At 48.3% G+C, this 25,820-nt stretch overlaps 1 protein-coding gene across 6 annotated transcripts in view; it reads right to left on the bottom strand.

The window, feature by feature from the left end:
• Positions 1-25,820, bottom strand: part of CLEC16A (C-type lectin domain containing 16A) — a 237,908-nt gene that overhangs the window by 187,258 nt on the left and 24,830 nt on the right. For all 6 annotated transcript variants that reach the window (XM_052636154.1, XM_052636153.1, XM_052636156.1 and 3 more), the window contains 6 exons: positions 19,693-19,841; positions 16,104-16,209; positions 14,303-14,426; positions 9,562-9,736; positions 7,839-7,892; positions 4,291-4,404 (listed from right to left, as the gene is read on the bottom strand). In XM_052636154.1, coding sequence (XP_052492114.1) covers positions 4,291-4,404; positions 7,839-7,892; positions 9,562-9,736; positions 14,303-14,426; positions 16,104-16,209; positions 19,693-19,841 — 722 coding nt within the window. The remainder of the gene's footprint in view (positions 1-4,290; positions 4,405-7,838; positions 7,893-9,561; positions 9,737-14,302; positions 14,427-16,103; positions 16,210-19,692; positions 19,842-25,820) is intronic.

The raw sequence follows: 25,820 nt of genomic DNA on the forward strand, positions 1-25,820 counted from the left end.
CATCGTCATCGTTGTCAACACCTGACCCTCTGTGCCCTGTGTCCAGTCACAGGGCCCGTCCATCTGGGGAGCACTGAGTATGCCTCTGTATTAATCACCCCAACAAGGGAGGTAGCAGATGCGGGGCTATTCTGAAGCCTCAGAAACTCAGACCACTATGAAGCTAGCATCTGCTAGTTAGGCCCTGATGTGTGCTATAAACACTTTGTTGTGAATAAACACTTTGTGTGAATAAACACTTTGTTGTTCAGTTGCACAGTCATGTTTGACTCTTTAGCGACCCCATGGACTACAGCATGCCAGGCTTCCCTGTCCTTCACTATTTTCCTGGAGTTTGCGCAAACTCATGTCCATTAAGTCAATGATGCCATTCAACCATCTCATCCTCTGTCGTCCTCTTCTCCTCCTGTCTTCTCTCTTTCCCAGCATCAGGGTCTTTTCCAATGAGTCGGCTCTCCGCATCAGGTGGCCAAAGGACTGGCGCTTCAACTTTAGCATCAGTCCTTCCAATGGGCACTCTACAGAGCCTAGCAGGTTCCATTCCATGCGGTTGCAAAGAGTCGGACAAGACTGAGCGACTGAGCACGTGCTGCATTTAATCCTTTCTGCAAACGCACGGTTGTTATTCTGACTGGAGAGGTGAGGACATGGAAACCCGGAGAGGTGGATGAACTTGCCCCAGACACACCTAGTAAGACAAGGAGCCAGGATTGAGGGGCCCAGGCAGCCTAGCTCAGAATCCACCACACCAGACAGAATGGGGAACCGCCCCCTGAGCAAAGAGAAGGTGCCCTGGGAGGGTCAGGTTCTGAGAGTCAAGAAGAACATCACAGGAGGCCTTGTGACCCTGCCACCAGTCACCCACTGAGCCACTCAGGGCTGCGGCGGACCCCCAGGCATCTCTGGCCAGTCCTGGGTCAGCACAGGTGACAGAGGCATCTCCAAGACAGGATCCACTGTCCTTGCGGGGCTGGGGAGCCCAGTGCGGAGCGAGGGGCCGTGTCTTTCCTGGGCACCAGCACATCTCTCTCAGGGAATGGATGAATGAATGCAAAACCAAGGAAGCAACTCCACAGAAACCCAGGATGAAAAAAGTCCCTTCAGAAACAAAAAAGTACCTACAGGTAATGATGCACATCCCATAATCTAATCTGTATGTTCATTTTGCAGAAGTAATGAGATGCTGGCGGTTTCAGAATGAGTGTTCTCTTACTCGTTTCCCCCGACAAGAAAACTATCTGCTCTGCATTAGAGTTACAGAGTTATCCCTTCGCGGGGACCATATGGTTTTAATGCACAGATGAATTCCAATTAGACGTCTATCTAAGCATGCTGATGTGTTTTCAATTTAACCCTAAATTACAGACTTTTCAAGTAACTCTGCTCTCCCCTCTGGTTCTCTCTCTTCAATTTTGGTTTGGTTTTGTGAAAGGTCTGCTGGTAAAATGAAGCAATACCAGTAACTTATCTAACAAATTACGGGAAGGAGAAAGTAGGTTATAAAAGACCAAGAAACTTAAAACAAGTATGATCAAACCACATCCGAGTCAGGCAGGAAACAATAGGAGCCTGTTCTTGCTTGGAGGGAAGGGAGGTAAATCTCACCAGGACTGCTGTCAAACAAGTTGTTGCTGAGAGAAGCCCTTCCCGATTTTCAACAGCAGTCGTCAAAATGCAACAGACTTCGATTTCACACTCAGGGAAAGGTAATAACCGGAAGTAGAAGGCTGACACTCTCACTCGGGCTGGTGAGTCTTTGCACACACAAAAGCGTTTCATTTTTAGTTCAGGTGTCTCCGCCAGGAGAACTATGTGTCTATCACAATGGAGACGGGACAAGAGAAGGCTGTTGGGAAAATGAATGAATCTCGGAGATAATCTTGCTGATCGGAGGTTCAACTAAAGTGGGAATCCGAAGCCGAGAGGTAGTCAGCAACTTCCACGCCGTTTGCTTTTACTCTAATTGCAAATGCCACGTACCGATGTGAATATCCTGCTTTGTGACACTGTCCTAGTGTTTTGCAAGACGTCACCCCTGGGGAGACTAGGGAAAGGCTACCAGATCGCTGTGGCTTATTCCCTGCAACTGCATGTCCATCAATTTCAATGAAGAGCCCTGCAAACCCAAGCACCCCAACAGTCTCTGGGTTCACCTCTTAGAACACTAAGTCTAACTGCAGTTAGCAGTGATCTTGGGGTCTGGAAATCATGTGGCAGAAGGAACCCACTACATTCTCATCTGTTATTAACATAACTGTAGTGTGAGTTACCAGCTGGCTGCGTGGGGACTGGACAAATCTGATGGCCGACACAGGACTCGTCTGATGGGGGCAGGGAGTGGCCTCTGAGGAGCTTCTTACAGGAACATAGGCACAACCGGGACCAGATCTTCAGACTGTTAAGACCATCCTGAAATCTGGGTTTTTATGTGAAACCTCCCAAATTTTAGAGTTGGCGGGCGATTCATAAACTTTTCTAACACTATGAAGACCAAACCAAACAGTTCTGAGGGCCAGACTGCAACCTGTCAGGCACTTGACAGACACTTTACATCTATCTTCTCCCCATCCTCACCACAGCTTTCCCGAGTGGGACTGACATTCGCTGTTCCCTAAATGGGGTGAAATGACTTTCCCAGGGCAACCCCAAGGCTGGAGGGGTCCTGCCTGGAGACCCTGCTGACCCTTCCCTCTCTGTTCTGTAACTTGCATTTACTCAGCAAAAGAGAGTTTAAGAAAGCTGCAAAGAAATCTCTCCAGTGGTATCAACAGTATTAACGCTGTCAGGTCCATGCTCTCCAGCCCACGTGTTGTCACATCATGGGCCACTAGGGGAGTCCTTTCTGTTCCCTCATCACTTTCAAGTTAAATCCTCTCATCAAACACTACTCCTGCCCTTTGGAGCATTTCTAAGACCTGAAATAGTAGCCTTGTTTGTAAGCTTTATCAACGTTCTGGCCCTCCTGTGGAATCATAAAGCCCCGGCATGACAGGGGCTATTTAGGTTTCGTATATTATCAGAACAAGCACAATGCCTGATCTAAAGAAAGGGTGCAATAAATACTTCTTGAACGAATTGAAGAAGGACAGGCCAGACAGGGGCCATGAAAAGACCTCATTCAATTCAGCTGAACTAATGCCACCACCAGTGAGGACAGAGGTTTCTGGAAACCTTTTCAGAGGTTCTGATTTCCCTTAAAAAGCACAGTGGCCTGGCCAAGACACTGCAAACCAGGAAAACCAGAAGGGCAGGGGCCTTGTGTAATTGCACTCCATGGAGTTCTGGCCCTTCACGCTCCAGGACCACACTCCACCCACTCGCTCAGATGTGACAACAGAGTTGACTGTCCAAGGGTAAGCCCGGCTGCATCACCTGTGCGCCGACTGCCTGAGAACAGGGCTGCAGAGACAGGGCCTTTGTGTGAGCACTGCTCATCTCAGACACCCACAAGAGTCAATAGCAGATAAGATGCCTGCTCCAAACAGGTAAGACCTTGGATGAGAGAGAACTGGGATCGCCTTCCAAGCACAAACGTGGAGGGAGAGCACAGGGCACTCTGGGGACCAAGCAAGAGGCACCAAGACAGAGTGAGCAGGATGGGAGGGGGGAAGGGACGCCAGACACAGGGCCAAGCAGGGAAAGCCTCGGGAGAAGTCATCGCCCCAGTGATTGGAGTTTCCCTTCAGCAGAGCACCAAACGCACAAACGTGACAAAGCATAAACATGCCGTTCAGGCCGTGTTGGTGATGGGAGTATTGGCTTCAAAATTCAGCTTTCTAGCATCTCCAGAGCCATGAGAGGACCTGCCCACAGTGTATTTTATCCACATAACTGCAGAAGGACTTCAGGCTGGGGTGAGCTGTAACTGCTCACGAAGGACACACATTCTCCAATTTGTCACAGTCCCCACCACTCCCTCCTGCCCTCTCACAGGGTCTGTGTCATTCAGATACTCCCTGCCCAGCTTCTGTAGATAGCAGGGCCTCAGACAAAGTATTCTCTCATTCTGCCCCAATAACCATGCCCCACAGATACACAGCCTGAAGCCCAGAAAAGGACGATTCCAAGTTCAATAACACACACACAGTCAAATCTACTCTTGGTACCCAACCCCAGATTCTTCTGGGTATGTCAAGACCAATGAGGTCCCCTGAATCCCAGACCAGCTTACACGTCATCAGTGCTGTAACGGGCAGGATGTTGGTCTCTGGTTTGAGAGAAACACACGTGAACAAAATGAACCACGTGTCTTATTAGGGTCTTGAGACAGTCCCCCCACTAATGACTTACACAGCTTCTCTGAACATCCTGTTCCGGCTTAGTGTATGTCTCAGACAGATCGCCGTTCAGAATGACTTCAGCTAACGAGTTCACCAGGGGTGCATGATGTATAATTAGGAAGACCTGGCGAAGGAGGGAAAAAAAAAAAAAAAAGGATTTGCATTAAAGCATGTAGACTTTCAACCTCATCCTTCCTTCACCTGAAATGACAAGGTTGGGCTACTGCACAAGCCTCGTCTTAGCAGCAATCCCAGTGATGCAAAATCCAGAGAATGGGTCACATCTAGGAGAACCGAGTTGGACTTCTCTCCACCTACGGGCGGGCCCTCCTTTCAGACTGTTGCCTATTTGGCTGGCTGCTCGCTGGCAGAAAGAAGAGCGTTAAAGTGCAACTGTCCCTCCTGGCCGCCTGGAGCCAAATCGGGCTGAAGTGAAGCAATGTGGGAAGGGAGCGCCAAACCCGCACCCTCTTTTCTCTCCGCAGGCATTTTGGTGTCAAATCCGATTAGGATAAGACTAGGAGGCCCTGGTCCAGCCCTTCAGTTACACGGAGGAAGTGGCCAGCAGGCCTTGTTCCAGTCGGGGACTTGGCAAAGGGTCAGCCACGCAGAGATCCCACCCATGGAATGAGCTCTTCCCCTTGCGGTGGGTTTGAGCGCCCAAGAATTCCAGGGTGGCGCTGGGAGGTGTGGAAACTGGGGAGGAAAAGCTGCTCGGGCCAGAGACGGATGGAGTCATGCCAGGCGGCAAGCATCAGAAGGCACTGGGCTGTCGGGGGGTGGCCTGGCCACCCCACCCTGTTGTCTGACGTCCAAAAGAACGGCCTGAGGAGTCAGGGTACCCACACCGCCTTGGAGAGCCAGCTCAGACACACCTGCCGGTATGTTTCAAGATGCAGCGGCAACACCGGCTCTGCAGGGCAGCATGGGATGGACCCACCATCTGCACATCAGAGGGTGTGTGCGCACGTCTGTATTTGTTCATATATACATGCAACAGGGGTTCCAAATCTTGCCACTGTTTTACGATTTTGGATGTGAACCACTTTAAAAGTCTTAACTGAATTTGTTACAATAATGGTTTCGGTTTTATGTTTTGGCTGTTTGGCCTCGAGGCATCTGGGATCTTAGTTCCACAACCAGGGACTGAACCTGCACCATCTGCATTGGAAGGCGAAATCTTAACCACTGGACCACCAGGGAAGTCCCTCCTTGGCACTCTTGTCCGGTGATAAATCCTTGCTGTAGGGGGGCAGCCCTGGGCATTATAGGATATTTGGCAGCATCTCTGGCCTCGAACCACTAGATGCCAGCTGCACCCCCTCTCCCAGGCATGACAACCAGCAACGTCTTCAGACACTGCCAGCTGTCCCCAGGCTGGGGGTGAAATCACCGCCAGTTGAGAACATCTCCAGAAGGAGCTGGGGAAACCCTGTGACTATGGTTGTCTCTGGAGAGAGAAATCAGGAGACTGAACAACAAAAAAAAGTAGAAAGACAACTTGGTTTTCACTTGTTTGAACTTTATCACTTAGAAAAATTATTTTAAAATATTGTTAAAAAAAAAGGAGAGGCAGAGACTAAAATACTAGTTGCCTCTGGGGAGTGGGACTGGGTACATGTGGGGCAGCGGTAAGAGGGAACTTTTCCCTACATGTCATTTTGTACTATCTGAGGAGAGTGACTATATTGTTCAAAAAAATAAATACAATTCAGATGAAAGGCACAGTAGAATAAACAAACGTTGTACCCACCTAAGGGAAAAAAAAAAAAAGCACCTCTGTTTTTAAAGCACTGAGGAGATACTAACTACCTCAGACTATAGAGCATGACAAAGCGGGTTAGCCCACATTGGGGGCTGTGGCCGGCATTCAAACATGAGTGACCGTGATGATGACGAAGGAATTCATTCCACAAACATCCAGTGAACACCTACTGGGGCCCACCTGGTGACAACCAGTGTGGAAACGCGTGGTGCTCTTCTCGGCCGTGCCCTGCACAGAGGAAAGCGGGGAGAGGGGCAGCGAGTGCCTGGGAGATGGGTGGAAGCATGTGCCTGCCGGAGTCAAAGGCTGGGCTGGTCTGCCCCAGTCACGCCCTTGTCCCCAGCGGTGGTTTAGTTTCAGCTGCACAACGTCTCCATCACACCAAATTAATGTCATCAATGCAAATTTTCTTGGTTTAGCAGAGACACTTGAAAAATAATTCGGAAGGATGCTCTGATGCAGAGTTTAAGGACCAGAATTCATGCCCGATTTGAGGTTTTCACACATTTGGGCCACGTGATGGTCAAGGTCCATGGAAACGCAGGGGTGCGAGAGCCCTTTACTCGGGCTGAGAAACGCCAATGACAACGCTTTTTATGAGACACTGAAACATGTAATGAGCTGCTTGGGCGGCTGGGCCTTTCCTAGGAAAGCGGGAGAAAGGGGGTTCTCGGAGAAAAAGCGTGGCCTGACCTCGGTGATCCTCGGGGTGGGCCAGCAGCTGAAGGGTGCTGGGGGCGCTTGCCATGGGATTCCTGCGGTTCCGCATTTGGCCGGCTCGCTCCTGCCAGGCTCCCAGAATTCTCATCAGGGGAAGCAGGACGATCGGTAATGAGGTGGTGGAAACAGCTGCCAGGAGGGGCAGGGGATTGCAGGGAGCTCCATCACACAGGGGGGCATTCAGGCATCAGCATGCAGCTCCCAGCACACAGATCCCCCAGAACCAGAGTCCCAGGGTAATGTGAGCCAGCCACGTGCGGAGCCCGGGCGCTGGGAAGAGGCCGGGTTAGCATTTCTCTTCCCGGGCCAATAGGAGATGGCCCCACCTCAAACGCAAAATGGCCCAGGACCCAGCAAGGACATTCTCTCGGCAAAGCAAATGAATACCTGGGCCGCTGCAGAAGTGGGAACAGAGCTCTGGTCAAACGTCTAACTGCTTAGCAGTCTAATGAGATGGCCTGAGAGTCTGCACCACTTGTAATAAAAATATTTTTAAAGTTATGTAACTGGGTCGCCATGGAGTTTTTCCCTTCTTGTAAATATTACATAATTGTGAGAAGGAGACACACTTGTTGAAGACGGGGAGGCAGACAAGTTGGCTCAAGACACAAATTTGGGTACTGAGGCTGCTACGAGACACTTTCCAGAAGGTAATGTGGGCCCCGGGACCACGACAACGGCCTCATTAGTGGGAGTTGGTTAAACCGCGGTGGCTCTGTGAACACACGCTGGGTCCTGCAGCTTCGGGCCTCTTTCAAGACGGCTGTGAGCAGGGGCCACACAGGCCACATTTTAAGGGTATTTAGAACACTCCCTGGTTGTTCTGGAAAGCTCGGGCCCCACAGTAAAAACCAACGACATATCTGCCAGGCTTGACTTATTTCTCACTTCTTTTTAAATTTCCAAGTCTACCATGAAGGAGATACATAGCCCCTTGACTCAGGGTTGTTTCATTTCAAGATGGGGGACGCACACAGAGAAGACAGAGTGAGGTGGCCTGGGAAACTTCTGAAAGGCAGCAGGGCTTCGGGCCTACCAGTGTGGTGGGGACGTGGGTGAAGGGTCAGACATACCTGGGAGAGAAGGTAGAGAGAAACCGGCAGGCTGATCTTCGGTCGCTCTCCTCCCTGGTGAAGGTTGGGGGAATGAGAGAAGTCTGGGTTACACATGTGAGTAGTACAGAATACACAAAGCCAGAGGCCATCTGTCTGAATGAGTGGCACCCAGCGGCCCAACTTCCTCCAAGACCCTAAGGCTCTTCTTTCCCGGTGGCAAAGTCGACCCTGCAAAATACATTCACACCTCATCCCATCTGATGGGCTTCCCAGGTGGTGCAGTGGTAAAGAACCTGCCTGCCAATGCAGGAGACATGGGATCGACCCCTGAGTCAGGAAGATCCCCTGGAGAAGGAAATGGCAACCCGCTCCAGTGTTCTTGCCTGGGAAATCCCACAGAGAGAGAAGCCTCGTGGGCTATAATACATGGGGTCCCAAAGAGTCGGACACGACTAAACGCCTCAACAACAATCCCATCCAGTACTATTTGCAAGGCTGCTAACCTTCCACCTGAGAAACCTTTCACCATGAGTCATGGATTAGATGCTGGACCCAAGAGAAGAACCAGCTCCTTAAGTTACCAAGAATGTTAATTTCCCCCAGCTGGGGCACCAAGAACCTGGCAAGAGAGGCCCCAGAGGCCTGCTCTCAGGAAGTGGGGTGGGGGCGGGGGGGGCACCCTGATCTCAGAGAAGCCCCTCGTCTATACTGGGCTCCAATGAGCCCCATCTCCTACCAAGCCTCTAAGGATCTTCAGGACCCTTGTTTTGCTCAGGGAGGTTGACTGCCTGGTCCAAGGTCACGAGGAAAGAGGCAAAAAAAATTTTTTTTTTTAAGAGGCAAAATTTGAAACCAGGTCTGAAAACACCAGTTCCCCAGCTTTCTCTCCACCTCCAGAGCAGCATCAGGAGGCCCTCGTTAGGGCTGCAGTTTTCTTTGAGTCACCTGTTTGTAACAAGAAGCCCCGTGTTCTGTCTCCAAAAAGAAAGCTACACCCCCGTCTAGCTGGGACATGCGCAGAGGCTGAAATCCCTGCAATGTAACCAGCTGGCTCTGTTCCACCTCCTGCCAAAGCCTCCGCCCCTTCACTCTCGGAAGTCCTGGCCAAAGGTCCCCTCTCCTCGAAGTGGCATTTTTCTTGGGGACGGCACTGAGAACCACCAGCTCAGAATCACTTCGGGGGGCAGGGTCCCGGTGCCCTCCAGACCCCTGAGCCACAAACTCTGAGAGGAGGGAGAAGGCATATCTGAGAAAGTGCCCATGAATGGGCTCCAACCCTTCGAGGGCTCTGCCGCCTGTCACTGTGGACAGTCTCTGCCCCGGGATCTTTTCCTGGTCTGCTCCATCCCCTTCCGGCCATTCAAGTTTTGCAGCTGGCTGGATCTTCTCCAAGTCAATTAGCTCTGGCAACTAGCCAAAAAAGTGAGCAGGGATGAGAGCACCTCAGGAGAAGGATGCACAGAAACCAAAATCCTGAAGTTGCAGAGGTTTCCTGTCTCCTTTGGATGTCAGTAATCTTTTCTCATTCATTTACTGTACACACACACACACACACTCACACTCATATGCTCTGGCCGTCTGCCTCTCTCCTTCCCTCCCTCCCACCCTCTCCCTCACCCCTCTCTCAGGAAAGAAGGGAAGGAAAGGACTGTCCCTCAGGCTCCAGCCGCAGTCCCTGCAGAGCCCCGTCCCCGTGGGGTGGCTGCTCCCCCCGCCTGCAGACGTCCCCAGCCGGGCTCACCTTGTCCTGGTTCTCCAGTGAGTACACGTAAAGCGGCAGGAAGAGCCTGTTGAGCAGGTGGTCCGTGAGCACGTCGTTGAGGAACTCGCAGTTGATGATGAGGATGTCATTGAGATAGTGCAGGTGGTCCAGGTGCTCAGCCACCAAGTCGCTGAGCTTCCCCCGATTCCGGTGCCTGCCGGGAGAGAGGCCCATCTCAGCCCCAACGCCCAGGCTCAGAGCTGAGAACCGATGGCCTGAGACATAGGTTTCTGGGGGCGCTTCACTCACAAACAAATATCTGAGCCAGTCTCGAGACACACCTATCCTGGCCCTACCAGTGGATTACAGGAAGGAAAAACGGACAGGTCCACTGCATTCGATTTTAGGGGACTCAAGGGATCCCCCCATGTTCCGGGGGCCTCAGTACAATGGACTCCACATCATCACCATGCTAAAGCTTAAGCTCCAATACTTTGGCCACCTTTTGCATAGAACCAACTCATTAGAAAAGACTCTGATGCTGGGAAAGATTGAGGGCAGAAGGAAAAGGGGACGACAGGGGATGAGACGGTTGGATGGCATCACCAACTCAATGGACATGAGTTTGAGCAAGCTCTGGGAGATGGTGAAGGACAGGGGAGCCCAGTGCGCTGCAGTCCATGGGGCTGCAAAGAGTCGGACACAACTGAGTGACTAAACAACAACAACAATAATGGGATGCCTCCCACTTTCTGGGGGCCTTGGAACAATGGACTCCATCATCATCACCATAGTCCCAAACAAAATGGGTAAACACAGGAAAACCCAGGGAAGCTTTTAGCCAGGCACTTCGAACACGAGCAGCCACTAGTCGAAGTGGCAAGATCCCTGGTTCTTGAGATAAGCAGCATTAATGGAACAATAAATCCTCACTAGTTAAATGCTCCTAAGGAGTTCTGAGGAAACAGGCAGGCCTCAGCAGCCTCAGACAACCCCAGTCCTGACCGTATGAGAGGCGCCACGTGGGGACGTGACACCCCAGGTCCCAGGAGGCCCCTGCCTGCTTCCAGTGCAGACACAGGCACTGGGGCTGTCCAGGCCCTATGAGTGGATCAGCCTCATGCTCAACAGGGACAAAGATCTGAAATAGCCAATGGGGCCTGTTCCCCTCCCCCAGAGCGGTTATCTGCTGCAAAAAGCACTCTAGATCCAAGACCTTTTGTTTCTACTATGATTATTACTCAAGTAATAGACGGTCACTGGAAGGGACACACAACTAAAGAAGAAAATAACAGCAAAAAGAAATCAAAGTCTCCTACAGTCCCACCACTAACAGATAAACAGTATGTTATTTCCATATGGAGGTGGTGGAATTCAAGTTGAGCTATTTCAAATCCTAAAAGATGATGCTGTGAAAGTGCTGCACTCAATATGCCAGCAAATTTGGTAAACTCAGCAGTGGCCATAGGACTGGAAAAGGTCAGTTTTCATTCCAATCCCAAAGAAAGGCAATGCCAAACAATGCTCAAACCACCTCACAATTGCACTCATCTCACACGCTAGTAAAGTAATGCTCAAAATTCTTCAAGCCAGGCTTCAACAGTATGTGAACTGTGAACTTCCAGATGTTCAAGCTGGATTTAGAAAAGGCAGAGGAACCAGGGATCATATTGCCAACATCCATAGGATCATCGAGAAAGCAAGAGAGTTCCAGGAAAACATCTACTTCTGCTTTATTGACTATGCCAAAGCCTTTGACTGCGTCGATTACAACAAACTGTGGAAAATTCTAGAGATGAGAATACCAGACCACCTGACCTGCATCCTAAGAAATCTGTATGCAGGTCAAGAAGCAATAGTTAGAACTGGACATGGAACAACAGACTGGTTCCAAATAGGAAAAGGAGTACGTCAAGGCTGTATATTGTCACCCTGCTTATTTAACTTATATGGAGAGTATATCAATAAGAAACACTGGGCTGGAAGAAGCACAAGCTGGAATCAAGATTGCTGGGAGAAATATCAATAACCTCAGATAGGCAGATGACACCACCCTTATGGAAGAAAGTGAAGAAGAACTAAAGAGCCTCTTAATGAAAGTGAAAGAGGGGAGTGAAAAAGTTGGCTTAAAGCTCAACATTCAGAAAACTAAGATCATGGCATGACAAATAGATGGGGAAACAGCGGAAAGCATGTCAGATTTTATTTTTTTGGGCTCCAAAATCACTGCAGATGGTGATTGCAGCCATGAAATTAAAAGACACTTACTCCTTGGAAGAAAAGTTATGACCAACCTAGATAGCATATTGAAAAGCTGAAAACCTTTGCCAACAAAGGTCTGTCTAGTCAAGGCTATGGTTTTTCCAGTGGTCATGTATGGATGTGAGAGTTGGACTATAAAAAGAGTTGAGTGCTGAAGAATTGGTACTTTTGAACTGTGGTGTTGGAGAAGACTCTTGAGTGTCCCTCGGACTGCAAGGAGATCCAATCAGTCCATCATAAAGGAAATCAGTTCTAAATATTCATTGTAAGGACTGATGCTGAAGCTGAAACTCCAATACTTTGGCCACCTAATGCGAAGAACTGACTCATTTGAAAAGACCCTGATGCTGGCAAAGACTGAGGGTAGGAGGAGAAGGGGATGACAGAGGATGAGATGGTTGGATGGCATCACCGACTTGATGGGCATGAAATTGAACAGACTCTGGGAGATAGTGAAGGACAGGGAAGCCTGGCGTGCTGAAATCCATGGGGTCACAAAGAGTCAGACATGACTGAGCGACTGAACACATGGATTTAAAAATCCAGTAGAACTGATGAAGAGACAATAAAACACAGCAGCTCCCGGCCCCTCCTCCCCCAGCCCTGCCCACTCTCCAGAGGAAGCAGTTTCAAACCTTTTAGGGGTTTCTATGGATAGTTCCTCCCTCTACTTTGCGATCTGCAAGGACCTCTATTTTGTGATCGAGCCATTTTAGATAGTACACAAGGACCTCCCTTGATGACAGAATTCTGTGTTCCCTCCGCCCCTCCCCACCCAGCAGTCATCAGCAACTGGTGTTGACATTATAACTAGTCACTGCAGAGTCACGTGGAGGACCAGGAGTTCACTTTCTTCCTTGAATAACTTTCGGTTCTTTCTGGAGCTGTGTCTCATCAGGTCTCATATCCATGACTATTCATATCTATATTCCTTTTTTTTTTTTCAATCGCTCAGTCCTGTTTGACTCTCTGTGACCCCACAAGGACTGTAACCCACCATGCTTCTCTGTCCATGGGATTTCCCAGGCAAGAATACCATAGTGCGTTGCCTACGCCAGGGGATCTTCCCAACCCAGGGATCGAACCCGAGTGTCTTGCATCTCCTGCATTGGCAGGTGAATTATTTACCACTGAGCCACCTGTGAAGCCTCATCCATATCTATATGGGTCTTCATTCTCCCAACTGATCTGTGATCCACAGAACCTTACTTCTTTGCCAATGTGGAAGCTAATATTTTCTCTCTCTAGCCCTCTGCAGCTCCAAGAGACCTTCCTGAGTCCCTTTATCGTCCTGACCCCATCTAGGTGTACTCACCAGATCCGTACAGAGCTGTCACTCTGGGGCAGTGGTTCTCAACTGATACAATTTTTCCTTAAAGGAGACCTCTGTCTGGAGACAGTTTTTGTCTTCACAATTGGAAAGGGGCACTACTGCCATCTAGTGGGTGGAGGCCAGGGGTGCTGCTAAACACCCTATGACACATAGGATGCCCCACCACAAAGAATTATCTAGCTGAAGAGATGCACAGTGCAGAGTTTGAGAAATCTTGTTCTGAGACGTCTATTTATCATCTTAATTTTTTCTTGAACAGATTTACTGATATAGAATTCACATACCAAAATCTTTACCCAAAGTACACAATTTAATGAGCTCAGATGGCAAAGAATCTGCCTGCAATGCAGGAGACCTGGGCTTGATCCCTGGGTCTGGAAGACCCCCTGGAGCAGGAAATGGCAACCCACTCCAGTATTCTTGCCTGGAGAATTCCATGGACAGAGGAGACTGGTGAGCTACAGTCCATGGGGTCTCAAAGAGTCAGACACGACTGAGTGACTAACAAATATGCACAGTTTTCCAACCATTATCACAATCAACCTTAGGATACTTTTATCCCCTCACCTCAAAAAAGCCCAGGCAGTCATTTTCCATTTCCGCACCTCACCCCACACACCCATCCTCCAACCCTAGCAAACCACTAATCTATTGCTTCTGTGGATTTGCCTATTCTGGGCATTTCATATAAGTAGAATCATATAATGTGTGGCCCCTTGCAACCTTTCACTGAGCATAATGCTTTCAAGGTTCACCCAGGGTGTCATATAAGTGTCGGTACTTTGGTCCTTTTTATTGCTGAATACTATTCCACTGCAAGCTGTGTCCCATCCATCCTGAGATGGATACCACACGGTGCTAATCCAATCACCAGTGGAAGGTCATCTTCATTTTTTCACCAGCTGCCCAGCACCCCCTCTACGGGTGCACTCAATTCATTTACCCTGTTCCTCTCTCAGCGGTACTCAGAGGTATCTCAGCGGTTTCCAACTTTCTATTGCTAAGAATAGTGGAAAGCTGGGTGGAACCTTTCAGAGAATGGAAGTCCATATTCTGCCTACGCACAGGCCGGGGCGGGGGGTGGTGGTTAGTTTTGTTCCAGTGTTGGGCTTTTTTCTCAATGAGAACAGAATTCTCCCCAAAGCATTCTGTCCACCTAACAGGCACCCTGGGGTAGTCACTTACTCTTCATCTGTTTGTACACAGTTATCAAGCTCGATCACGTGGCTCCCAATGAACCAGACCAAATTGGAGAAGTAAGGGACGGCGGTTTTGTCTCTGATATAGTGTAGCATGGCCTGGTTATCCACTGAGAAGATTCACAAAAGAAGAGAAAAAAAGAAAGTCAAGCTACCAAAAATAACTTGGGGGGAGATTAAAAAAAAGAAAATGCAATGAAAAAGCCCTCTACTGCAATCTGACTCTTTTCTGTCTTGCCTGGAAATACTTTAAAACAGTTGCCTTATTCAGAAAACTATGAAGGTAGTTATGTTATTTTTGTAATTAATAAAATCAATGAATCAGGGTTAAACATTGATAGTGCATGAGGAAACCTACTTATCAGCAGTGCATTTAGCTAGACTACAATGAAAACTACACCATTCTCAAGCAAGTTTCTCGTATTTGCATGTAAGGGTAAGTCAAGAAAGCAGAAAACCAGAAGTTATTAACTTACATGACACTGGAATAAGGAACACGGGAATCGTCATTGAAGGAAAGGCAAAAAACAGACAAGAGTTAACAGGGTGAGGAGCTGGGAGGGTGAGACAGTTGCTCAGAGGGGCAGAGGGCTAGGGCAGGAGGCATCTAAACAGAAAGACACAGGTTAGAAGAGGCCAGAGAGCAGCAGGCGGCAGGGCTGGGGCTCAGACAGGGCCAGGGTCCAGAGGCCGGTGGGCTGGCCGCCAACCAGTGAGTGGAGCCAGCAGGCCCAGCGGTGAACGGGGGCGTGAGGGCCGTGGCCCCACAGCAGCAATTCTCACTGCCGGTTCACCACCGCCTTGCACGGCCGTGCACCCACAGCAGCCACGTCTTCTGTTTCAAGTCAGAAATCCAGGCTGTGACTCCAGCTCTCTCAAGTTTTAAATATCAATGACTATGTATTTTTTCAAAAAATATCTAAACCAATGAAAACCTGTCTGCGAGCTGGATTTGGCCCCCAGGTTGTGATCCCCAGATGGTCCCCCGCTCTGAGCTCTTAGAAGGCTCTCCAGTCTAAGGTCATCCCAGAACCAGGCTGGAGTGAGTCCCCGAGCAGCGCCTAAACCCCCCTCCCAATTAGAGGTCATCTCCAGTAACAACGTCTTAACTTGGGAAGGCAAAGCATCTGGTCCCTAAGAAAAGAGGGTCCCCGCTCCAGGGTGTGACTACACAGAAAATAACCCGGGCGTCGTTAGGCAGAGAGGCCAGCACAACTCCAGGCCAGGAGACTCGTGTCCAGCCAGCCTTTGAGCCCCTGGGGGCGAGAAGCCACAGAAGGGCTTTCTCCTGGGGGCAGTGATTTGGGCGTTCAGTACTTTCTGAGAGAGAGGAGGAATCTGTTGTTGGGTCTTGCGGCAGGTTGAGAATACAACATTGCCCCCTGCTGTTTGCAACAAGAAATGTGCTTGTACATTACAGATAACGGACCTCCTGGCTGTACTGAAGTGTATTTTACAGGTCAAGGGGCAAATTCAAAGTTTGCGTTTCAAAGACAGCTATGTCTAATTGGCACGTGTGCCTCTCTCAGGCCATCACGCCTTCCGTGTGTCAGCACTGTGGGAGACGTTCCCATGCAGAACTAAGTGCTTGGACAAGGCAGAGGCACAGGGATTTATGTAACGGGGTGGCTAAATGGCCCACGGCGGCAGCCTTTCATGAGACGGGTGACCCCAGCCATAACACATGAACTCCCTGTTACCACCACAGAACTTTATAGACTCATGAGAGCAAGTACCTGCTGTCAAGCTAGAAGCCCGACAAGGTGCAAGCTCACAGGGGAACTTACCTTTGTAGACATTTAAAGTTATGGTTCTTACAGCAATCCTGACCATGCTTTCAGGGTGGTTGAAAAACTTGATGGCTTCTGTATACAGGGCGAAGTCATTAGTGTGCTAAAAGACAAGAAGTACCCAAAATGAGTTACACACCCGTAAAACACGCCTGCCCCTGCCCCGGCTTTCTGAACCCTATCAGTGAAAGTCGCTCAGTTCTGTCCGGCTCTTTATGATCCCATGGACTATACAGTCCATGGAGCTCTCCCGGCCAGAATACTGGAGTAGGTAGCCTTTTGCGTCTCCAGGGGATCTTCAAAATCGAACCCAGGTTCTCCCGCATTGCAGGCAGATTCTTTACCAGCTGAGCCACTAGGGAAGCCCAAGAATACTGGAGTGGGTAGCCTATTCTTTCTCCAGTGGATCTTCCCGAGCCAGGAATCAAACCGGGGTCACCTGCATTACAGGCAGATACTTTACCAGCTAAGCCACCAAGGAATCCTACCAGAGAGTTCGTAAAAGACACACACACACACACACACACACACCCCACACACACAGAGCGCCCATGTGAACCTGAAGCCGGTGGTTCACTCCCTGTGGGGAGTGTGTGGAGGGGTGGGACGGTGAGAACACGGAAGAAACACAGAGATGTTATGGGGAGGGAGGTGGGAGGGGGGTTCATGTTTGGGAACACATGTAAGAATTAAAGATTTTAAAATTAAAAAAAATAATAATAATAATAAAAAAAAAAATAAAATAAAAGAACCCAATCTCCAGACTCAAAAAAAAAAAAAATAAAATAAAAAAATAAACTCTTCTGTCAAAAAAAAAAAAAAAAAAAGAAGTGGGTCCAGCCAACGCCAGGCCCAGGTTCAGGATCTGTTCCTCCACCCCTAGCTGTGTGATGAAGTGTCTCTAAGCCTCCATTTCTACATCTGTAAAGTGAGGATAATAATTCCCACTTCATGGTTGCTAAGATTAAATGAGATTATTTCAGGTACAGTGCGTACCCTGGTGCCTGATACCTAAGGAGCACTTGATGATAATTCAGATGTAGTTATTAGATGCTGCTTCAACTAATAAAAGGCAAATTCGAAGTCTGACTACATTTAGATCCTCTTTTGCTGCTACTGCTGCTAAGTCGCTTCAGTCATGTCCGACTCTGTGTGACCCCATAGATGGCAGCCCACCAGACTCCTCTGTCCCTGGGATTCTCTAGGCAAGAATACTGGAGTGGGTTGCCATTTCCTTCTCCAAGACCCTCTTTTAGCTAATATATATCTCTATTTGGAAACACTGAAAGTGTAAACATTACTGTGGAAGAGAAGGATCTCGGGAATCTTCTGCCATTAAAAAGGGGTTATCAGAACAGATCAAAACCATTCAGAACCAGAGAAGTGGAGCCTTAATTAAGAAAAAGGCGCACAGGATCCGGGCTGGAGCATGAAATGACGTGCTCTGCTGCCCTCTTCTGGGCAGCGTTTCGCATGGCACCCAATCAGACTGGAGGGCACCCCCAGGCAGGGAAAACGGAACCAGCGACCTTCAGTGAGGTGACACCTGTCTAATGAGGGCAACGTGATTCTGAGCGCTAGACACAGGTGTGCACCTAACAGGTGACAGCTACTGCACCAGCCCACAGAAACGGAAACCAAGTCCACCTCAAAGATCAGGCTCCTATGACTCCTCTGGGATCAGCTGGATATTCTTCCAGAAGCATCACTACGGCCCCAGAATCCCTGCACCCTGCCTCCCCGCCCGCCCACCCCCACCAGCAGGTACACAGAAGCCCAGCTGCACCTGAGCTGGGGAAGAACCTGCCCCCTCTCTGGTCTAAACTTCACAGGTGGGTTTCCTTCTGCCCAAGATAGCCTCTGGGAGAATGCAAACAGCACCCCTCTGGTCTCTGGACACATTCAGTGAGCACCTGCTGTGTTCCAGGCACCGGGCCACACAATGTTAATCTTCTAAACCATCCCACACCTTGTGGCTGGCAGCTAGTATTCCTTCCTTTAGTAAAAGGGAAGAGCGGCCTTCCCTTGTAAAAGAAATGGACCGTGTGGATGTTGAGTTTTAATGAAAGTGTTTTCAGGAACAATATGTGAGCAAGAGGCCAGTTTTTGCTCACTACAAATCTAGACAAAAAAAAGCAAAGTGCAGGAGGCTGTTGCCACATCCTATGAAGACAGCTGGGTGGATTTTGCCAGAGGAAATGTCTGGGACCGTGGTCTGACTTCAAGTACAGGCTGTGCAGCGTATGTGACCACCAATCAGAGGACACTTGCCGGACAAACAGCACATGGCTGTGTGGCAGCTGGCCTCCTTCCACACTGAGTCAGGGCTGGCCTGGGCGGCCTAAAGAAGACAATGGAAGAGACGGTGTGTGGCTTCTGAGGCCCCGTCAGGAAAGGCATTACAGCTTGCCTTGATGTCTTAGAATCATTTATTCTATAGGAAGCCAACTGCCACACCAGGAGGACGCCCAAGCAACTCCCTGGAGGGGACTATGTAACCGAGGCCTCCCAGCAACAGCCAGCACTGAATGGTCAGCCATGTGGACGAGCCACCCTGGAAGCAGATCCCCCTAATCCAGCCTTTGGATGACTGCAGCCTTGTGAGAGACTGAGCCAGAACTGTCCTGCCAGGCCATTCCCCAACACCAGACACACTGTGAGGGAAATGTGACAGAATTCTGACCAGCAAGACGGGAAAGGAAGTCTGCTGGGAGGCTTCTGGGAAAGAAGTTTTGGGGAAAGTTAGAAAGGGGCACAAGAAAGGATGTGATGTCACCAGGCTTTTCAGCAGTGGCAAGTGAGTATGTGGTGTCTGGAGCTTCTGCAGCCATCCTGAGACCACGAGGGCTTTGAGCCTAAAGACAGATGCCAGCTCAGCAGAGCAGGACAATGGAAAAGCCTGGGTTGCTCACGAAGTGGTCGAGCCACAGGATGAGCCAGTCCCAGGAGAGCCAGCATCTGTACTTTTTGGAACGTGAGATTTATTGACCTGATTGCTCAAGCTCCTCTTAATTGTAAGAACAATGGCAACTCATTTATTAAAATTGTTAGTAGTTCTCCCAAAGAATACCAGAGTAAGGAATGACAAGGGCTACAGTTTTAGGGAGTCGGGTACATACTAGTTGCTTTGAAGACATCATCTCATTTAATTCAACCCCTGGAAAACCCTTCAAGGTAGAAACTATCATCACCATTTCTCAGATGAAGAAATTGAGGCTCAGAGGACTAAGACTCCTTTAAGGTCACATAGCAGGGAAGTGGCAAAGCTGGGTATGACTGGAATCATCACTGTTTTGCCAACAGAGAAGCACAATCCCAAGATAATTTCTGGGCACTTCTCCCTACCAAGAGTATCATGCTCTCAGGTAGCACAAATTGAATTTTACATTAAAAACAGAAAAGGTAACTTGTTCAATTAAAAAAAAAAAAAAAAACCATGCCAAGGTCAAACTGTTGCTATGAAATAGTGAATCAGGAAATGGTGAAGGCATACATGCTTTGTAAACAGACACAAGGTCACCCGAACCAAAGGCGCTGCTTGAACTGGCTAGCTTCCAACCAAACATGCCTCTGTGCGGCTACTTACCTCATTGTAAAAGAAATGGACCGTGTGGTTGTTGAGTTTTAATGAAAGCGTTTTCAGGAACGATATGTAATATGCCATAATCTCCTCATCAGAAAAATCGAATTTGTGGACAATGATAGAATTTACATAGTTATTAGAGAGCAAATAATCTAGAAGGAGAAAAAAAAAAAGAAAAGAAAAAAAAAACAGATTAATTAATTCATGCTGGAGGAAAGACAAGCAGAGAAAGTCCAGGAACAAGCAGATGACCATGTGAAGGGACTTGAACCAGTCAGGCTGACAGGCAGCAGCTTAACCTTTAACCAGCACAGAACTCAGCTACCATGCGTAGTCACTACAAAGTTCAAGAGCGAGGCCCCAGAAAGCCCAGGACACGGCTGCCTCCCACACCAGACAGAAGAACCCTTGGGCATTTTCCTCTGTTGATAGCAAAGTTCAGTGAGAGAGCCGGTGGTGGGGCAGACCAGGTGGTATGTGGGCAGTTTCACAAACCACCCACAGACGAGGGTCAGCTGCACCATGTCTTATGAAAGATGGCCCCATTTCGCCATCAAAAGTCACACTGTCACCCTTGAGTGCCACAGAGGGCTCCACATGGCTTTTTCCTTCCTATAGAGGCAACACAATTTATCGAGACCCCTGGAGGCTGAACCTCCATGACCGGGCCAGCACCAGGCGGACTGCTTTGCATCATTGTTCACCACTAGGGCGAACCTGCAGAGTAGGCCTGTTTGCCCTGTTTTGCAGGTGAGTAAAAACACTAAGGTTAATTAATCTGCCGGAGGACGGAGAAACAGTAAGTGAGGAATGGAATCCAAACTTCAGTTCACTGTCCTGTGTTAATACCATGCCCTCATGGGGGCCAGGGGCTTCCCTGGTAGCTCAGCTGGTAAAAAATCCACCTGCAATGCAGGAGACCCCGGTTTGATTCCTGGATCGGGAAGACCTGCTAGAAAAGGGATAGGCTACCCACTCCAGTATTCTTGGGCTTCCCTGGTGGCTCAGCTGGTAAAGAATCTGCCTGCAACATGGGAAATCTGGGTTCGATCCCTGGGTTGGAAAGATCCCCTGGAGAAGCAAAAGGCTACCCACTCCAGTATTCTGGCCTGGAGAATTCCATGGACTGTATAGCCCATGGGGTTGCAAAGAGTCGGACACGACTGAGTGACTTTCATGTCACATGGGGGCCAAGGAGGAAAACTGGATAATGAAGCCCTGGGGGCACTAGGTCCACAAGGGAGCGGCCATCCTGCTAAGCTCCCAGGCCCTGCTGGGAGAGAGCTTCCCGTGGTGAGAGCTTCCAGCTGTGCAAAGGAAGCTAGAAAATACAGATCTTAATGCTGTTACCTTTGAAGTTGAAATGTCAGCCACTAGATCCACTAGTTTTGGAAGCTGTGCTTGCCAGCGAAAACAGTCTACAGAACCCCTGCCACTCATGGGCCTGCAGTCTTGGCCCTGGGCCAGACAAGCTGTCCTCTGAGTCCTCACCAGACAGCCTGCAAAGCTAGTGCTGCCATGCCCACCGGCTGCCCTTCCATTCTGGCTGCCTCCCCACAGACGGGTAAAGGCCGGACACGACCCACAGCAGCATACGCGCAGACCCACACCAGCATACGAGCAGACTCAGCAAGGCAGGAGAGCGGGGTGGCACCTCTCTACCTCTGGTTGTGGGACCAGCAACATGGCCTCCCCAGAGCTTATCAAGACTTGCAGAGTCTTGGGCCCCAGCCCTGACCACCTACTCGGATCTCTGGGTGGGCCCAGTGCTCCGTGTGTTAAGAAGGCCTGCTGGGCTTCCCCGTCATGCTCACATCTCAGAGGCACTGGCTTCAAAGGTAAACTTGGACCCACACTGCCTCAGTGGCTTCCCAGCTGGGTGTCCTTGGGCAGGACACTTGTGCTCCTCACTCCCCAGCTTTCCCATCTGAAAGCAGGAATTAACGAGACCTTCCTCACGAGGAAGCAAGTAAAACAGGAAAAGCTCTGAGGACCCTGAGGCGCACAGAGGAGCCCTCTGCGCAGGAGCTGCCACGTTTCACCTCTGCACTCTGACTCGGAGACTCCTAACCTCCACCCCCAGTCGACCAGTCACCACAACTGCTGTTCTCGGGGGAAAACAGAAAGAAAAAACAAAGCTGTCTGATGCCAAAGAGGTACCTAACTTAGGCCAATCAGAGAATTACTGAAAAGGTTGGAACTACCAAACACAAGAAGAGTCATTCGGGAGCACGGGACGAGAGAGGGGCCGCAGCAAGGCACACTGCCAGGGTCGCCTCAGAACGGTCTCCGAGGCGCTGCAGGTAGGACATCAAGTCTGTAGCTTTCAAAATCTCAATTATAACAATTCTTGAGGTAAATCTTATGGCTCCCTCTAGGAGAAAAGGCAGTGGGGTCCTAAGAATTTTAACACATTTAAAAATGAGGAAAATTCCATGGACAGATAAGTCTGGCCGTGCTACAGTCCATAGCGTCACAGAGTCAGACATGACTGAAGCACAAAAATGAGGTTATACACAATCATACAGAATATGCGTACTAAGTCTCTTCAGTCGTGTTCAACTCTTTGTGACCCTATGGACTGTAACCGGCCAAGTTCTTCTGTCCGTGGGATTCTCCAGGCAAGAACATGGGAGTGGGTTGCCATGCCCGCTCCAGGGGATCTTCCCGAGCCAGGGATCGAAACCCTATCTCCTGCGCCTCCTGCACTGACAGGCGGACTCTCGACCACTGGTGCCACCTGGGAAGCCCGACATCCATAGGTGCAGCAAACGCAGTCCTAAGAAGAGAGTTTAAAGCGATACAAGTCAGTCCGAGTCACAGTCACTCAGTCCTGTCTGACTCTTTGCGACCCCATGGACTATAGAGTCCATGGACTCCTCCAGGCCAGAATAGTGGAGTGGGTAGCCGTTCCCTGCTCTAGGGGATCTTCCCAACCCAGGGATCGAACCCAGGTCTCCTGCACTGCAGGCGGATTCTTTACCAGCTGAGCAACCAGGGAAGACCATATGGGCCTTCCTCAAAAATAGAAAATCTCAAGAAAAACAACCTAAGCTACCACCTAAAAGAAACAGAAAAAGAAGAAAAAACAAAACCTAAAGTCAGCAGAAGGAAAGAAATAGTGAAAATCAGCGAGGAAATAAAATTAAGAAAACAAGTTTAAAAATCAATAAAACCAAGAGCTAGCATTTTGAAAGGATAAACAAAATCAACAAACCTCTGGCCAGGCTCCCCAAGGAGAAAAGACACAGAACCCAAATAAACAAAGTAAGAAATGAAAAAACAAACAAACAAACAAAAAACTGATAGTGCAGAAACACAAAAAGAAAAAAACACAAGAGTATACTCTAAAAGGTCAGACACCAACAAAATGGACAACCTAGAAGAAACATACAGCCCTCCACAACTGAATCAAAAAGAAATAGATAATTTGAACAGACTCATTACTAGAAGGGAAATAGAATCTATAATTCAAAAAAAGAAAAAACTCCCTTCAAACAAAAGTCCAGGACCAGAACCAGATGGCTTCACTGGGGAATTCTACCAAACATAAAAAGAACTTACAGTGACCCTTCTCAAACTCTTTCAGGACTTCCCTGGTGGTCCAGTGGGTAAGAACCCACCTGCCAATGCAGGCAACACCAGTTTGATCCCTGCTCTGGGAAGATTCCACATGCCACAGGGCAACTGAGCCTGGCGTCCCAGCTACTGAAGCCTGCATGCCCTAGAGCCTCTGCAGCAAGAGACACCAACGCAATCAGAGCCTGTGAACCGCAGTTAGTGAAGCCCAAGCGCAACAACCAAGACCCAGCACAGCCGATAGTAAATCAATTAATTAAAGAACTCAACTCCTCCAAAAGACTGTAGAGGAGGGAACACGCCCAAAGTCCTTCTATGAGCCACCAAGACCCTGATACCAAAACCAGACAAAGACACTACTAAAAAGGAAAATTACAGGCCAGTATCTTTGATGAATATAGATGCAAAAATCTGAACAAAATATGAGCAAACCATATCCAACAACAGATAAAAAAGATCATATACCATGATTGAGTTGGATTCATCCTAGGGTCACAAGGATGGTTCAACAACGCAAATCAATCGGTGTGGTATACCGCATCAACAAAAGGAAAGACAAAAGTTACATGACCATCTCCACAGATACAGAAAAAGCATTTGATAAAATTCAACATTCATTCACGATAAAAATTTCCACCAAAGCGGGTCTAGAGGGAACATATCTCAACATAATAAAAGTCATTTATGACAAACCCACAGCCAACATGATACTCAATGATGAAAATCTGCAAGCCTTCCCACTAAGTTATGTAACAAGACAATGATGCCCACTCTTACCACTTTTATTCAACATAGTACTGGAAGTCTTAGACATAAAAATCAGAGAAGAAAAAGAAATAAAAGGCATCCAAATTGGAAGGTGGAAGGACAGAGGTAAAATTCTCATTACATGCAGATGACATGATACTCTGTATACAGAAAACCCTAAAGGTGGTGACAGTAGGAAAGAATTCAGCTACCAATGCAGGAGACACAAGAGATGTGGGTTTGATCCCTGGGTTGGGAAGATCCCTTGGAGTAGGAAATGGCAACCCACTCCAGTATTCCTGCCTGGAAAATCCTATGGACAGAGGAACCTGAAGGCCCACAGTCTGTAGGGTTGCAAAGGGTCGGGCATGACTAAGCACACATGCACACAAAGATTCCACAAAAAAACTATCAGAACTGAAAAGTGAACTCAGGAAGGTAGCAGGATGTAAGATTAACATACAGAAATCTGTCACATTTCTTTACACTAACAATGAAATATCAGAAAGTTAGAGAAAAAAAGACAATCCGTTTTAAAATCATGTTAAAAAAAATACCTAGGAATAAACCTGATCAAGGAGGTGAAAGATACACACTGCAAAGTAAAAAATATTGAGACAGGAAACTGAAGATGCTTTAAAGAAATGGAAAGATACCCCATGCTCTTGGACTGGAAGAATTAATATAGTTAAAATGGCCATACTACCCAAAGCAATCTATAGATTTAATGGGATCCCTATCAAATTACCCATGACGTCTTTCACAGAAGTAGAAAAAATAATCCTAAAATTTATATGGAACCATTAAAGACCCAGGACTGCCACAACAATCCTGAAGGAAAAGAACAAAGCTAGAGGCATAACCCTCCCAGATTTCAGACAATACTACAAAGTCACAGTCATCAAAACAGTGTGGTATTGGCACAAAAACAGACAGATTTATGGACCAGAATAGAGGTCCCAGAAGTAAACTCTCACACCTACAATCAATTAATCTTCAACAAAGGAGGCAAGAAGATACAATCACAAAAAGGCAGTTCTCTTCAGCAAGCGGTGTTCAAAAGTGAGAGAGCCACATGTAACTAAATGACGTGAGAACATACCCTCTTACCATACACAAAAAGAAATTCAAAAATGGCTTAAAGACTTGAATTCATGACATCAGAAAACTCCTAGAAGAGAACAGAGGCAAAACATTCTCTGACATAAATCGTACCAATGTTTTCTTGGTCAGTCTCCCAAAGCAATAGAAATAAAAACAAAAATAAACAAATGGGACCCAATAAAATTTATAAGCTTTTACACAGCAAAGGAATCCATAAACAAAACAAAAAGACAAACTACAGAATGGGAGAAAATGTTTGCAAATGATGTGACCAACAAGGGCTTAATTTCCAAAATATACAAACAGTTCACACAGCTCAATATCAACAAAAATAAACAACCCAACCAAAAAATGGGGAGAGAAGACCTAAACAGACATCTCTCCAAAGAAGACCTACAGATGGCCAACAGTCACAAAAAAACATGCTCAACATTGCTAATTATTAGGGAAATGAAAATCAAAACTACAATGAGTTGATCACCTCATTCTGGTCAGAGGTGATATCATATCACCTCAGTCTGGTCAGAATGGCAATCACCAAAAAGTCTACAAATAATAAATGCTGGAGAGGGTGTGGAGAAAAGGGAACCCTCCTCTACTGCTGGTGGGAATGCAAACTGGTGCAGCCATGATGCTGAACACGATGGCGGTTTCTTAACAAACTAAAACCAGAATTAGAATACGACCCATCAATTCCACCC

This window comes from Budorcas taxicolor, chromosome 2 (genome assembly GCF_023091745.1).
Source record: "Budorcas taxicolor isolate Tak-1 chromosome 2, Takin1.1, whole genome shotgun sequence".
Lineage (NCBI taxonomy): Eukaryota > Metazoa > Chordata > Mammalia > Artiodactyla > Bovidae > Budorcas > Budorcas taxicolor.